Source organism: Lampetra planeri, chromosome 37 (genome assembly GCF_965212315.1).
Source record: "Lampetra planeri chromosome 37, kcLamPlan1.2.h2, whole genome shotgun sequence".
NCBI classification, from domain to species: domain Eukaryota; kingdom Metazoa; phylum Chordata; class Hyperoartia; order Petromyzontiformes; family Petromyzontidae; genus Lampetra; species Lampetra planeri.
The window spans coordinates 4576291-4589506 of record NC_136143.1 but is presented as its reverse complement, the minus strand read 5'-3'; the positions used below and the strand labels follow the sequence as shown (position 1 = coordinate 4589506).

The 13216-nt window shown below is 50.0% G+C and overlaps 1 protein-coding gene across 4 annotated transcripts in view; it reads left to right on the top strand.

Moving 5' to 3' along the window:
• The window catches only part of LOC144730954 (uncharacterized), an 83492-nt gene that overhangs the window by 51627 nt on the left and 18649 nt on the right, over positions 1 to 13216 (top strand). For all 4 annotated transcript variants that reach the window (XM_078611840.1, XM_078611838.1, XM_078611837.1 and 1 more), the window contains 3 exons: positions 5343 to 5440; positions 5792 to 5912; positions 9578 to 9630. In XM_078611840.1, the coding sequence (XP_078467966.1) occupies positions 5343 to 5440; positions 5792 to 5912; positions 9578 to 9630 (272 nt within the window). The remainder of the gene's footprint in view (positions 1 to 5342; positions 5441 to 5791; positions 5913 to 9577; positions 9631 to 13216) is intronic.

Genomic DNA, 13216 nt, shown 5'->3' with positions numbered 1-13216 from the left:
GCTAGGCAATGGAGCAGCAAGCATTGGATTTCCCCCCCCCCCCCCCTTGTTCCATGCTTCCACATCATCCTCCCTCCTGCCAGCAGAGAGCCAGGAGCATAAGCGTGCATGTTCACGCACTCTTGCACACACAGCCGAGTGCACTTTGGCGTTACATCCCGCTTAAAATTTTAATTTTATTTTTTATTTACGCTCTGCGGTAACAAAGCGATACGGAACCGGAGAAATACAGCAACAATGAATGTTTGTCAGCGAGTAAAACCTTTGTGTTTCCCAGGCGTGATCTAGCAAAGTAAAGTCGAAACCAGTGTTGAAACAATGCCGCTAAAAAGATATATAGGCACTCCCGGAAGGCCGTGCAACTGATGGATTATGTAAGAAAAACTTTCGATTATTTTTCTCTTTCACGTGGCGAGACGGATGTGTGAAAGAGACATTGCTTCTTTATTGAGTTGGGAAAATAACGAGGTAAATAAAGCAAATCTGGGGGAGAAGAGAGAAAAGGATCGGACACGATAGAGAGAGGAGGGGAAAGAAGGGGACGTGTCTGGCCAGGTACTCACGACGGAGAACAAGATCATGTTGACACTGAGTCAAGCGACGGCATCCTCACCCGCTTGTACACCGCCAGCGATCCCTGCAACAGATCCTCCACGTGTTCCCAAGTGTAAACATCCCGCATGAGGTTTCTCCAGTGATCGGATGTGGCAACTTAATGGGGTATCCGTATGCCTTGACTGGAGCAGTCTTGAGACCACCCTGGACGGTATGAGATACGGGGAGAGGCTGAACATGACTGGGACTGAGTGCCGCAGGCAGGCAGGGCAGGCAGGCAGGCACTGAGCGTGCGACAGAGCTGCATATCCACCCTCCTTGCGTAACCGGGGGACACCTTGCAGGGAATACTCAGTGGGGTATGCGTGCTTGCAAGTGCGCTGCTAAGATTGTACGCAGGGGCAGAGGTAGGGCCCAGACGGTGATGGAAGAACATTTTTTAGACTGCAAAATTAATTTTACTGGAACACAAAGTTAATCAGTCGGTATCCATTATTTAGTCGGGAAAACTTTATTTAACATAAACCCATTGAGGCACGTGAAACATTGCGAGGGTGACCGGGGGTAAATGACTTGGGTGAACTCATGTTTGGAAGCAAAATCGATTGCCTATAAATTAAGCTTTCGTGGTATGACATTAAATGCATCCGCAATGAAATATACATCAAGAATTGTTTATGAATTTTTTACCATGTTTACGTTAATGAAAAATATCTCCAGCAAATGGTCCGTGACGTACAACACATATAAGCAGAAAACAAATAATCAGACAATTACACCACCTTCCCATATTCGTCTCGCCACGTGAAAAATAAATTAAAAGTGTCCCTTTTTTACGCGCATGCCGTCGGCCGCACGGCCTTTTGGGAGTGTGTATATATTTTCAGCAGCATTGGTTTAATACGCGCAAAATTTTGCAACCAGTTTCGGCATTCACTATCTCATCAACTTAGTCAAGCTCGCTTAAAGCAGTGTCGGTGAGAAATATTCTCTTCTCTATCTCCACATGTAATTGAATTTGTGATTTACTTATGTAAGTATGCATGTTGAACTTCTTTCGCACCGTACGTAGCCAACCGTGCTAATCGGAGGTACAACAGGCAAGCATCACAATTCGTGGGGAAGGGAGCGGGGGTGGGGGGGGGGGCAGAAATTTCCCCACTCTCTGCCCCCCCCTCCCTCAACTCCCCCCGTGGCGTGTCTACAAGCAGGCACAGCTGCGACGCATAGCCGCGTTGGCGCACACCTATAGACACGCGCTGGCTGGGTAATGGTCACAAAGGGTGGCGAGAGGCTCCCGTTGTTAGGAGCCGTATTAGAGAGGCGGTCGGGGGGGGGGGGGTGCGGGGGAGGGTGGTTCCTGCCCTGAAGCATAACCCCTGCAGAGGGCAGCAGATGGCCGGCTTTGGCGACGGGAGAAGGAATTTTCACGGAAGGGACGCGCCAACGGTGCACCGTGCGACTTGGCGGCCCGTTGTCGTCGCCGCTGCAGCGTGCAACAGGAAGCGAGAACATCGATTAAATGCAAACGCCATTAGAAACAATTTCGTGCGAACAATTCGTCGGCTTTATCTTCTTTTGTCCTCCCGACAAGCAGACTCTAATCGGATTTCTGCCCGCCGTTACAAGCTGTGCGGCTCGTATCGGTTGCTTTTTGCATGACGCCTCCGTGCGGGGTACGCTCGTTCATTTATTTTTCCCCGCGTACGCAATTTCCCGCCCCCAACCTACTCCCCACCCCCCCCCGTAACATGCCGGCTAATGGAAATAGACGCCCTATTATAAATAAATAATGGAGGCGGCTATTTGCAGGAGCGGATTTAGAACCGCGTCGCCGAACGGGGGGAGAGAGGGGGATTCACAGCAGAATCTTCCGCAAGCGAGAATCGCCACCGTCGCTACTGCTACCGGTCTCCGGCGATTACCCCAACAAAGCCGACCGTGCAGAACGATTCCGCGTGCCGGTATCGCCGCTCGTTTCTCAAGAGCGTCGGTCAGCAGACTGTTGCAAAAGAAACGTTATGTTATGTACGCCCCATGCATGTGCTACTTCATACCTGCTTGTCTAATGACCGTTAAGGATTCATAACTGCGTTGCTCTCACCGGGGACGATTATTATAATGGGTTTCGTTTTTGCTGAAAATCTCCTTTCATTTTGTTAACTGTTCGGGCAAACGCAACGTAACCGTGCCGCTCTCGGCACGGCAAAAATTGGCCCTCCCCCGTTAGATGTCCCCGCAGGTGTTGACCTGTGGCCCCGATCCCCGTTGCGTTTTTGACGGCCTTAATCAAGCGGCGTCGCGTGTGTGCGTTTCAGCGGGCCAGTGACGCAAATCGCTGCTGACAGTACAGCTTTGGAACATCGCCGGGGGGGGGGGGGGGTGGGGGTAGTTTGGGGGGGGGTAGGGGCGGGGTGCGGGGAGGATGTGGGAAGGAGGCCGGAGTTACAGCGGAGGGGGAACGGGAGGGGAGTGAACGAGCGGAGGGATGGATGCATTAACGAAGCGGCGATGTCGTTCGTTTAGAGAGAGAAGCCACGTGTTCATCGGCGTCTCGAAGCACTCCGCAGGGATTAAGGGGGGTTGGGAAGCGCTTGATGTCACTTGCTTAGCTCGGAGAGTATTCTCCATCGCTCTGTTGCCGTGTTTGCTCTGCTCTCGGTATCAAACATTTAATTTTGACCTTGGAGCGCTTTGGCGAAGATTAAAAGTGCTTAATCCTGCAGACAATCGCCCTACTTTTAGGTCTCACTGTTTGCTACGCAGTTCAGAGAGGGTCTGGTTACGTAAAAAACCCCACGGTCAGAATGCAATTTATGTAACTCCTTGCACCGAGTGCTTACCATGTGCCGCTGAAAGGACACGCGCTCGGAATCGGTCGGACGACCCCGGTCTCCGTTAGGACCCGCGTGCAGGTGAGGCATTGTATTTGCACAATGTCACGGCGATCGGGTCGCCGCACGTGAACTGATTTTTTTTTTAAAGTGATTATGCTTGTATTTGAGCGCGCGCTGAAATGCCAGCGTGTGCTGCATTATTGGACCCTCAGCTTGCGTCCTGTGGTGGCCCCGGCTTTTTGTCTCCACCGGCACCCAGGCCGTGGAAATTCCCTGCCCCTTGGAGGTTTAAACTTGGGAGTCGACTTCACTGGGGGACCCACTCTTGTCTCTTTCTTTAGCCTCTCTCTCCCCCGCTTACTCCTTACTTATTATTCATTCCCATCCCTTACATGCTCGGCGCTCCGAGAACTATGATGAAGGACACCGTATAAATCCCAAGTATTATTACTTTACGTTCATTATTACTATTAAATGTTACGGCCTATAGCCAGACCGTGAACGGTTTTGATCGCATGCAATTTTCGCTGAAGGCGGATGGGAGTTCGGGAAGATTTGTGTCCATAGAGGCTAAGCCAATTACACTAAATGGCGCATGCATTTGTGTATGTGTACGTGCACGATTTGAGCGTTGGCAAATGTTGGGCTGGCCTGGCTTGGCTCAGAGGGTCCCCACTTGGAATATGGAACTAAACTATTTTTATTTTAGCAGGTAAGGCCCACTGAACTGTGTAGCTTTTTTTCAGAAGCGACCTGGCCACAAATGATAGCTGAACGAAATAAATGGCTTATCACTCTAAACGCATGTTGATTCTAAATGTGGAGAAAAAAACCAGACGACCTGGAAAAAAAATCCACGCGTCCATGGGGAGAAAATTCAAACTCCAAATATATAGGCGCAGGGTCTGGATCGAACCTATGACCTCCTGTATACCAAGGAAAAGTAAGTAAACATCTCGTCACCATGTCTCCCGACTAAACCAGGTTGCTGCCAAGCATAGCAAGTTGATGTTTCCAGCCCCCACCACCAATGATTTCTCCAGAAAAAAAAACTTCGACTGAATTAGATTGTGGTCATTATTTGGTCAAAATCAACCTGCTGAGAATTGAAAATATCGGTTTGATGCGTCACGAGATTAACGTTGCTCTCTGCGGCAGGCCGGGTTAGATGAGTGCTGGCACCCACCAACTGGACCGCAGGTCACTTGAAGAGGTTCTCAGAAGTCGTTCTGTGATATCTTCTTCCACGAGCCGTTTTCTTTACACGGAGGGGTCACTGCTTTGTGAGAGATCTTAATGAATGCTTCCTCGCTTGACATGACACCCGTAGCACAGTTGGAATAAAATTGCAAGAAAAGACAACTGATTTTTTTTTAAACCAGTTGCAAAACATTTTGCCGCAACACTTAATGCGTCAGATCTCGTCCAATCTCGGAAGCCAAACTGGTTTAAGGCTTCTTCTTCTTGGTTATTTCGGTAAAGTCTGTTCTTCACCTGAGGACGGCTGCTTGCGTTGTGGCCGAAACGTCGTGAGAATTGTATTTTATTATGTTTCATTTTTATTATTTTATTATTTCCCTTCTACGTGACTTTACCGAAAGAACCAAGAAGATGAATCCCTGCAGTCACGAAAGCTTTAAATCGAAATTTGGTTTAAGGCTGCATAATGCTTGGGTGGGCGACCACTTTACATGAGAGGCGTTCCGACTAACGACAGCAGGGCTGCATGGCGGACAGCAGAGGGCAGTACAACAGTTGTAATATACTTCTACGTCCCCTAATCCATGCTCCCTGCCTCATTCACCAACCCGAGCTAAGCTGCCATCCTGCACGGCATTGCGGAGGCCCTCATCCAGCAGTAGATTGACAGGAGGGGGGGTGGGTGGGAACATACATGCGCGTGTTACTGCAGCGTGCCTCTGCTCTTCGCGTGCATGTGTTTATCCGCAGCTGGAGAGACTGAAGCAGCTGAGTCAGCAGGAGAGAGAGACGGGGAGAGAGCGCGACGATGGCAGCAACCAGAGGATTGTGGGGCTCACCGCTCAGCTGTGAGTTTTTCACTGTCGCTGGTCCGAGCACTCGCGAATTACTTGGTCTGGGGAAGGTGCATAGCAACGTCGCCGCCGACTTAATGGCAGACTTAATGCCCGCTTGCTAGACAGTGCTGCACAAGGATAGCTGCATGACGAGTTGCAAGAAGAGTTCCTCATGCGGACGTCTTTGCAGCCAGTTGCGAGCAGTTACGCAACCGCTTCCTCGCTGCAGAAGAAGCAGATTCGCACGTCTAATCGCTTGGGCTAGCATGGAACCCGGCCTAAGAGATTCCTTTTTTTCGCAAAGGGAAATCTTTCTTGAGCGCGTGGCTATCACTTATTTATCGCCGCCTTCTCTCCGCGCAGCGAAGAATTGAGGGCAAGCGTGTCCCAGAAGGAAGCGCTGCTGTCTGGACTGGAGCAAGAGAAAGAGAGGCTGGTGTCAGAGCTGGCACAGGTGAAACAGGGCGAGCGGCTCGGCCACAAGGTAAGACACGGGGCCTGTCTGTCACATGGTAACGATCGCACCTTGCAGGCGCACCCAGCCGTGCTCGCCTGTTTCCCGTGCCATTGCTTTTTTGCCGTTGGTATCGGGGGCACGACCGTGTTGGGTGTTCGCGGTCGGTGCCGCGCGTCTGTCCCGACGTGTCGCTCTCTCCCGTGTTGTGCCGCACGTTGATGTTGATCTCTCGTACTCTTAGGTTTTTTCGGTAAAGTCGCGTAGGTAAAAATAAATAATAAAAATAAATAATAGAAATAATAATAGAAATAAAATAATAAATCGCGACGATTCGGAGGCAACACGAGTCTCCGTCATCAGGTGGGACCGTCACAGCTAAAATTTACTGTATCAAGTGAGGCAAAATTCCAAGAGACAAGCTCTTAAATACAAGTTAAGGGGGGAGGGGGGGGCTTATCTGAATGTGGTAGCCAGTGAATGGGACGTGTTGGGGGGGGGTGTGGGCGGGGCTAAAAGAGAACAATCAGTGTACCTCGACTTCGGGTTGTAACCGGTGTTGTCTGATAATCGAAATATAAAAAAGCCAGTGCTGTTAAACGCTTATTTATTTTAATTTAATGTTTTTACCTACGTGACATTACCGAAAAAACCTAAGAGTATGAATCCTTGCAGTCACGAAAGCTTCACATCTAGAATTGATCTGTCGTGTTCGCTGCACGCGCCGGTATCAGAAAACCGGAGAAGCTTCCGGCACGCAGAGCGACACGTTGGACTAATTCTAGATTTGAAGCTTTCGTGACTACAAGGATTCATACTCTCAGTTCTTTCGGCAAAGTCACGTAGGTAAAACATTTAATTAAAATGAATAAAAATAAAACAATAATTTTATTTTTATTAATTTTGATTTCATTTTTTACTTATGTGACTTTGCCGAAAGAACTGAGACACGTTGGACGTTGCGCCAAACAACACGCGGCACGAGCTGAACACGCGTCGGAGTTGCGGAGGAGCAGGAATGTCGGAAAAAAAAATTTCCTTTTTAAAGTTCATAATTGGCACTGCGAAAATTCCGAGAATGCTCTTGTCTAAATCGTTGGGCAACCTCGCAATGTTTAGTGCAATTTTTAAGTTTATTTTATGTTACCTGTGTGAGAAGCCAGAGACCAGGGGCATGAGTCTGCCAATAGGGTTCAAAGATCACTGCTGTTGTGTGTGTGTGTAGAATCCCAATTGAGTAATTAGCGGTGCAATTTTCGAAATTGGCAAATTTGGACCCTGACGCTGATGGAACACATTAGCCTGCTCTTTCGAATGACATCATGGGGATATTTGAAGTCCACTGTGAGTGAAGCAGATGGCACGGAGTGTTATTTATGGTTATTATAACCGCGGTAATGATCAGGGGCTGCCACTGAATTGGAACCGTGAGCCTCTGCAACAGGCGACGAACGCACCACCGATGGGCCACGTCACCGCCCTAACCGGCCAATCTCTGCTGATAAGACTCGTGTCTGCTTAAACGAATGCTGCTGGAAAACATTGGTGCAGCAGCCTCATTGGCCGATGGACCACAAACAACACCGCGAAACAGGCCCTCGCCTATTCATTTAGTATTAAAACCAGTCAAAGTATTGCCTGTTTCCACTGCTCTAATACTGATCCCCGCAACCCCCTCCTCCACTTGCCCTGATGCTGAAACGTGCGAGGTCGAAAAAACAAATCGCAATTTTCTTACAACACCTTACCATTAGCACGCGCGTGCCTGACCTTTTCTAAATCTTTGCACGTTTCTTAAAAATCACGGTAATTATTTGAGCACGGACGTCCAGACCCTTCAGCTTTACAAAATGTCTGACAGCCTACGTTTTTTTTGTAATTCGAAACGGCGGCGGGCGCCGTGCATCGTTGTTGTTGTTTGGCATCCTCGCAGCCAAAACGACGTCGCTTTACCGCACGCGGCTCTTAAGCGCCGCTGCGGCAGAATGATGATGGCAACAATAGTAACAGCTACGCCACTGGAATTATACGGCACCCGTATGCGCGACCGCATGTCCGAGATCCTTTGCAGAAACGGTGGCCGTAATTTGGTTTATGGAGAGGCAGGTAGGCAGTTAGAGGCATGCCAGTCGGTCATTGGCAGAGGAAATCAAGGCAGAACAATCATGCATATGCATGGATTATGGAATAATTTTTAAACATGCTTCAGGAACTGTTAAATTGTTTAAATAGTTGTTTTAACTGGCAGTCAGGAAGATGGTGGGGGGGGGGGGGTAGCATATTTTTGAATACTCGAGTAGTGTCTTTTTTACTCTGGCTCATTTTTTTTAACCAATTTCACAGATTTTTCTGTTGGCCAAGTCTCAGATAGCAACGCAAATTTGGACTAAAGTTGGATAATTATAATTGCATTGTATGCATAACCCCAAATTGTATTGCAAGCAGCCCCCCCCCCCCCATCCCCATAAATAGCTCATTGTGTTTTTTATGGGAAAAAATATCTTACAGCGTATACTTCACAAGTAACAAAAACCCATAATCACACGTTACATCCCAAAGTCGTTTGCAGTTTGGCGTTTTTTAACCGAATTAATTGTTCCGCGGAATTTGCAGTGGATTGCAAAACGTGCGTACAATGTGCACTCATTAAATAGCTGGTTTTGCAATTAATGATGAGGAACAAAAAAAAATTAACGCGAAAGCCGCTGCCAGAATGTGATAAGTGTTGTGCTTCTCACAGTGCGGTGGGATGATGTGTGTACTGCCGCCACCGCCGCTATTGCTCCCCACACTTGCCTGTGGCTGCCTGCTGTGTGCCTGACCCACTGGGGAAACGAATATAAATATTTATAACCAGAAAATGTCCTTTATTTACCCAGGAAAGCCTCACCGAGTCTCCAAGACTTCTCTTCTCCCACTACATTGTTGACGTTTGGCCAGTTCTGTTTCGTGAGCGCGATGAGACCGGATGAACCCGGATAAAACCCACCACGCTCTTGCACAGATTGATATCGCAGTCCTTTTGCTTTTACTGCCATAACCAGGCGATCGTGCAAATCCCTCATCCAGCAGTGGAATGACAACAGGCCTGTCTGTGTAACTTAATTTGTCGCCACGTAATGAATCATTAGGTGGAGCGGTGCCGCAGGGGGTTAGCAAACTGCTCTCCTAACCTGACAACCTGAGCTCCATTCCCGACCATGGCTAACATCGGTGGCGGACATGTCGAACGCACCTTAACCGCTCGAGGGCACGCACCCCCAACCCTCCCACCCAAACCGTTCAGCAGCCAGCGCTGACCAGCGTGGTGAAATATGGACAATCATTGAAAAATTATCTGTGCGATGCGGCCCTTTTGTTGGCTTTGTGCGCGAGTGGACCGCGGGCGGTGCGGAGGGTTGACACGCGCGCAGGCTCACGGGCCGTAGCGCTCGTGTCCCTTCCCCCCCCCCCACCCCCCCAACTCGCCACCGATCGCTCCTTCTCCCCTGTGGCTTCGACTGCTGGCGCCGATTCGCCGGTGGTGCCGATTCGCCGCTGGCGCCCGTTGGGATTTTCAGGCTCTCGTGCCGTGGGGGTTAGGGCGGCCGTCCGGACTCGTTGCCACTTGTCGCCACTCGTCGCCGCGCGGCCGCCACGCAGTCGGCTTCCTCGTGCTTAACGCAACTTTCCGTGATCTCGTGTCTTCCCAACAGCTTGACGAGGAGAAATCGACTCTCAATCAGCAGCTGCTCGACATGAAAAGAAGGTGGGATTTATTTTATGGACTGAGGGGGGGGGGGGTGGAGTGGTGGGGGATGGAAGGCCGTTGTGGGGTGGGGTGGGAGGTATGGGCAGAATTTGCAATGGTTATTAATTAATGGCAATGAAAAGACTTGGGTTGGAATAATTTGTACCATTAATTAAGTCCATTTTTCCGCGTTAGAGCGTGCAAATTGCATTCATTTCCAATGATTATATTTAATTGCGTACAGGAGCTTTAGTTTTGAAGTGAGATTCTGCGCTTGACCTCGATACATCAGTATCAAACCACTTACGTGCGCGCACGCTTTCTGCCGACACGTACGCACCGCACCCCCAGCTGTTTGCGGTGCGCCAAATGTTGCCGTGCGTATCCTCACACACGCGTGGTTTTTTTTGGTGGTGCCGCGTTGGCGGTGGTGCTTAAATCAACATTTAAATCTCGAGGTGTTTCTCAAGAAAACTGCTACGAATCTAAAAATAAAAACCCTCCCCCGAGATCCTGATGGAACAACGTTCGGTCCGTTTTGCGAAATTTGCGCGCGTAAAATTTTTTGTTTTGCCATGATGAACGGACAATGCATTTATAATAGTTAACGTTTCTGGCATTGGCTCTCTGCCATGCGTGCTTTTTCCAGTGTTATTGGCAAATTTGCTGTTTTCAAATATAAATATATGTCTTAATAGAGGCACTTGCGATTTGGTGCTTGCTCTGTTCCAAGAAAGGCATCGTGGTTCTTGGAAGTAATTCGCTGTTTATAACTCCCGCATAATGTGATGATTTCCATGACCATTTCAGTGCTTTGATCACTGCACCTTGAGTTTGCATATGTAGTGAGTCCAACTGAGTCGCAGACGTTATTCTTTAGAGGCAACACATTTATTGTAACACGTATATACAAAGGGGTAACTGCCCCTTTACCAGATACAGCCTGGGTTGGTGACCACCCAGCTAACTACGCTATACGTAGGAGTTACAGCTACGAAGGGTCGGACCCTCACTCGGGTCCCCGGCCACGTGTTGATGCCTCGTAGGACGTAGAGCTTCCAGCTTGTAGACGTGGAGCTTCCAGCTTGTAGACGTGGAGCTTCCAGCTTATAGACGTGGAGCTTCCAGCTCGTAGACGTAGAGCTTCCAGCTCGTAGACGTGGAGCTTCCAGCTTGTAGACGTGGAGCTTCCAGCTTGTAGACGTGGAGCTTCCAGCTTGTAGACGTGGAGCTTCCAGCTTATAGACGTGGAGCTTCCAGCTCGTAGACGTGGAGCTTCCAGCTTGTAGACGTGGAGCTTCCAGCTTGTAGACGTGGAGCTTCCAGCTTGTAGACGTAGAGCTTCCAGCTCGTAGACGTGGAGCTTCCAACTTGTAGACGTGGAGCTTCCAGCTCGTAGACGTAGAGCTTCCAGCTTGTAGACGTGGAGCTTCCAGCTTGTAGACGTGGAGCTTCCAGCTCGTAGACGTGGAGCTTCCAGCTTGTAGACGTGGAGCTTCCAGCTTGTAGACGTGGAGCTTCCAGCTCGTAGACGTAGAGCTTCCAGCTCGTAGACGTGGAGCTTCCAGCTTGTAGACGTGGAGCTTCCAGCTCGTAGACGTGGAGCTTCCAGCTTGTAGACGTAGAGCTTCCAGCTTGTAGACATGGAGCTTCCAGCTCGTAGACGTAGAGCTTCCAGCTCGTAGACGTGGAGCTTCCAGCTTGTAGACGTGGAGCTTCCAGCTTGTAGACGTGGAGCTTCCAGCTTGTAGACGTGGAGCTTCCAGCTCGTAGACGTGGAGCTTCCAGCTTGTAGATGTGGAGCTTCCAGCTTGTAGACGGGGAGCTTCCAGCTTGTAGACGTGGAGCTTCCAGCTTGTAGATGTGGAGCTTCCAGCTTGTAGACGGGGAGCTTCCAGCTTGTAGATGTGGAGCTTCCAGCTTGTAGATGTGGAGCTTCCAGCTTGTAGACGGGGAGCTTCCAGCTTGTAGATGTTGAGCTTCCAGCTTGTAGATGTGGAGCTTCCAGCTTGTAGACGTGGAGCTTCCAGCTTGTAGATGTGGAGCTTCCAGCTTGTAGACGGGGAGCTTCCAGCTTGTAGATGTTGAGCTTCCAGCTTGTAGATGTGGAGCTTCCAGCTCGTAGACGTGGAGCTTCCAGCTTGTAGATGTGGAGCTTCCAGCTTGTAGACGGGGAGCTTCCAGCTTGTAGATGTGGAGCTTCCAGCTTGTAGACGTGGAGCTTCCAGCTTGTAGACGTGGAGCTTCCAGCTTGTAGACGTGGAGCTCCAGCTTGTAGACGTGGAGCTTCCAGCTTGTAGACGTAGAGCTTCCAGCTTGTAGACGTAGAGCTCCAGCTTGTAGACGTGGAGCTTCCAGCTTGTAGACGTAGAGCTTCCAGCTTGTAGACGTGGAGCTCCAGCTTGTAGACGTGGAGCTTCCAGCTTGTAGACGTAGAGCTTCCAGCTTGTAGACGTGGAGCTCCAGCTTGTAGACGTGGAGCTTCCAGCTTGTAGACGTAGAGCTTCCAGCTTGTAGACGTGGAGCTCCAGCTTGTAGACGTGGAGCTTCCAGCTTGTAGACGTAGAGCTTCCAGCTTGTAGACGTGGAGCTCCAGCTTGTAGACGTGGAGCTTCCAGCTTGTAGACGTGGAGCTTCCAGCTTGTAGACGTGGAGCTCCAGCTTGTAGACGTGGAGCTTCCAGCTTGTAGACGTAGAGCTTCCAGCTTGTAGACGTGGAGCTCCAGCTTGTAGACGTGGAGCTTCCAGCTTGTAGACGTAGAGCTTCCAGCTTGTAGACGTAGAGCTTCCAGCTTGTAGACGTGGAGCTTCCAGCTTGTAGATGTAGAGCTTCCAGCTTGTAGACGTGGAGCTTCCAGCTTGTAGACGTGGAGCTTCCAGCTTGTAGATGTAGAGCTTCCAGCTTGTAGATGTGGAGCTTCCAGCTTGTAGACGTAGAGCTTCCAGCTTGTAGACGTGGAGCTTCCAGCTTGTAGATGTAGAGCTTCCAGCTTGTAGACGTGGAGCTTCCAGCTTGTAGACGTGGAGCTTCCAGCTTGTAGATGTGGAGCTTCCAGCTTGTAGACGTGGAGCTTCCAGCTTGTAGACGTGGAGCTTCCAGCTTGTAGACGTGGAGCTTCCAGCTTGTAGACGTGGAGCTTCCAGCTTGTAGACGTGGAGCTTCCAGCTTGTAGATGTAGAGCTTCCAGCTTGTAGACGTGGAGCTTCCAGCTTGTAGACGTGGAGCTTCCAGCTTGTAGATGTGGAGCTTCCAGCTTGTAGACGTGGAGCTCCAGCTTGTAGACGTAGAGCTTCCAGCTTGTAGACGTGGAGCTTCCAGCTTGTAGATGTGGAGCTTCCAGCTTGTAGACGTGGAGCTTCCAGCTTGTAGACGTGGAGCTTCCAGCTTGTAGATGTGGAGCTTCCAGCTTGTAGATGTGGAGCTTCCAGCTTGTAGACGTGGAGCTCCAGCTTGTAGACGTAGAGCTTCCAGCTTGTAGACGTGGAGCTTCCAGCTTGTAGACGTGGAGCTTCCAGCTTGTAGACGTGGAGCTTCCAGCTTGTAGAGTGCAGCGACCCCGGTCCCTCTCAGGGACCCACCTTTTATCCTCCCGGGTCGGGGCCG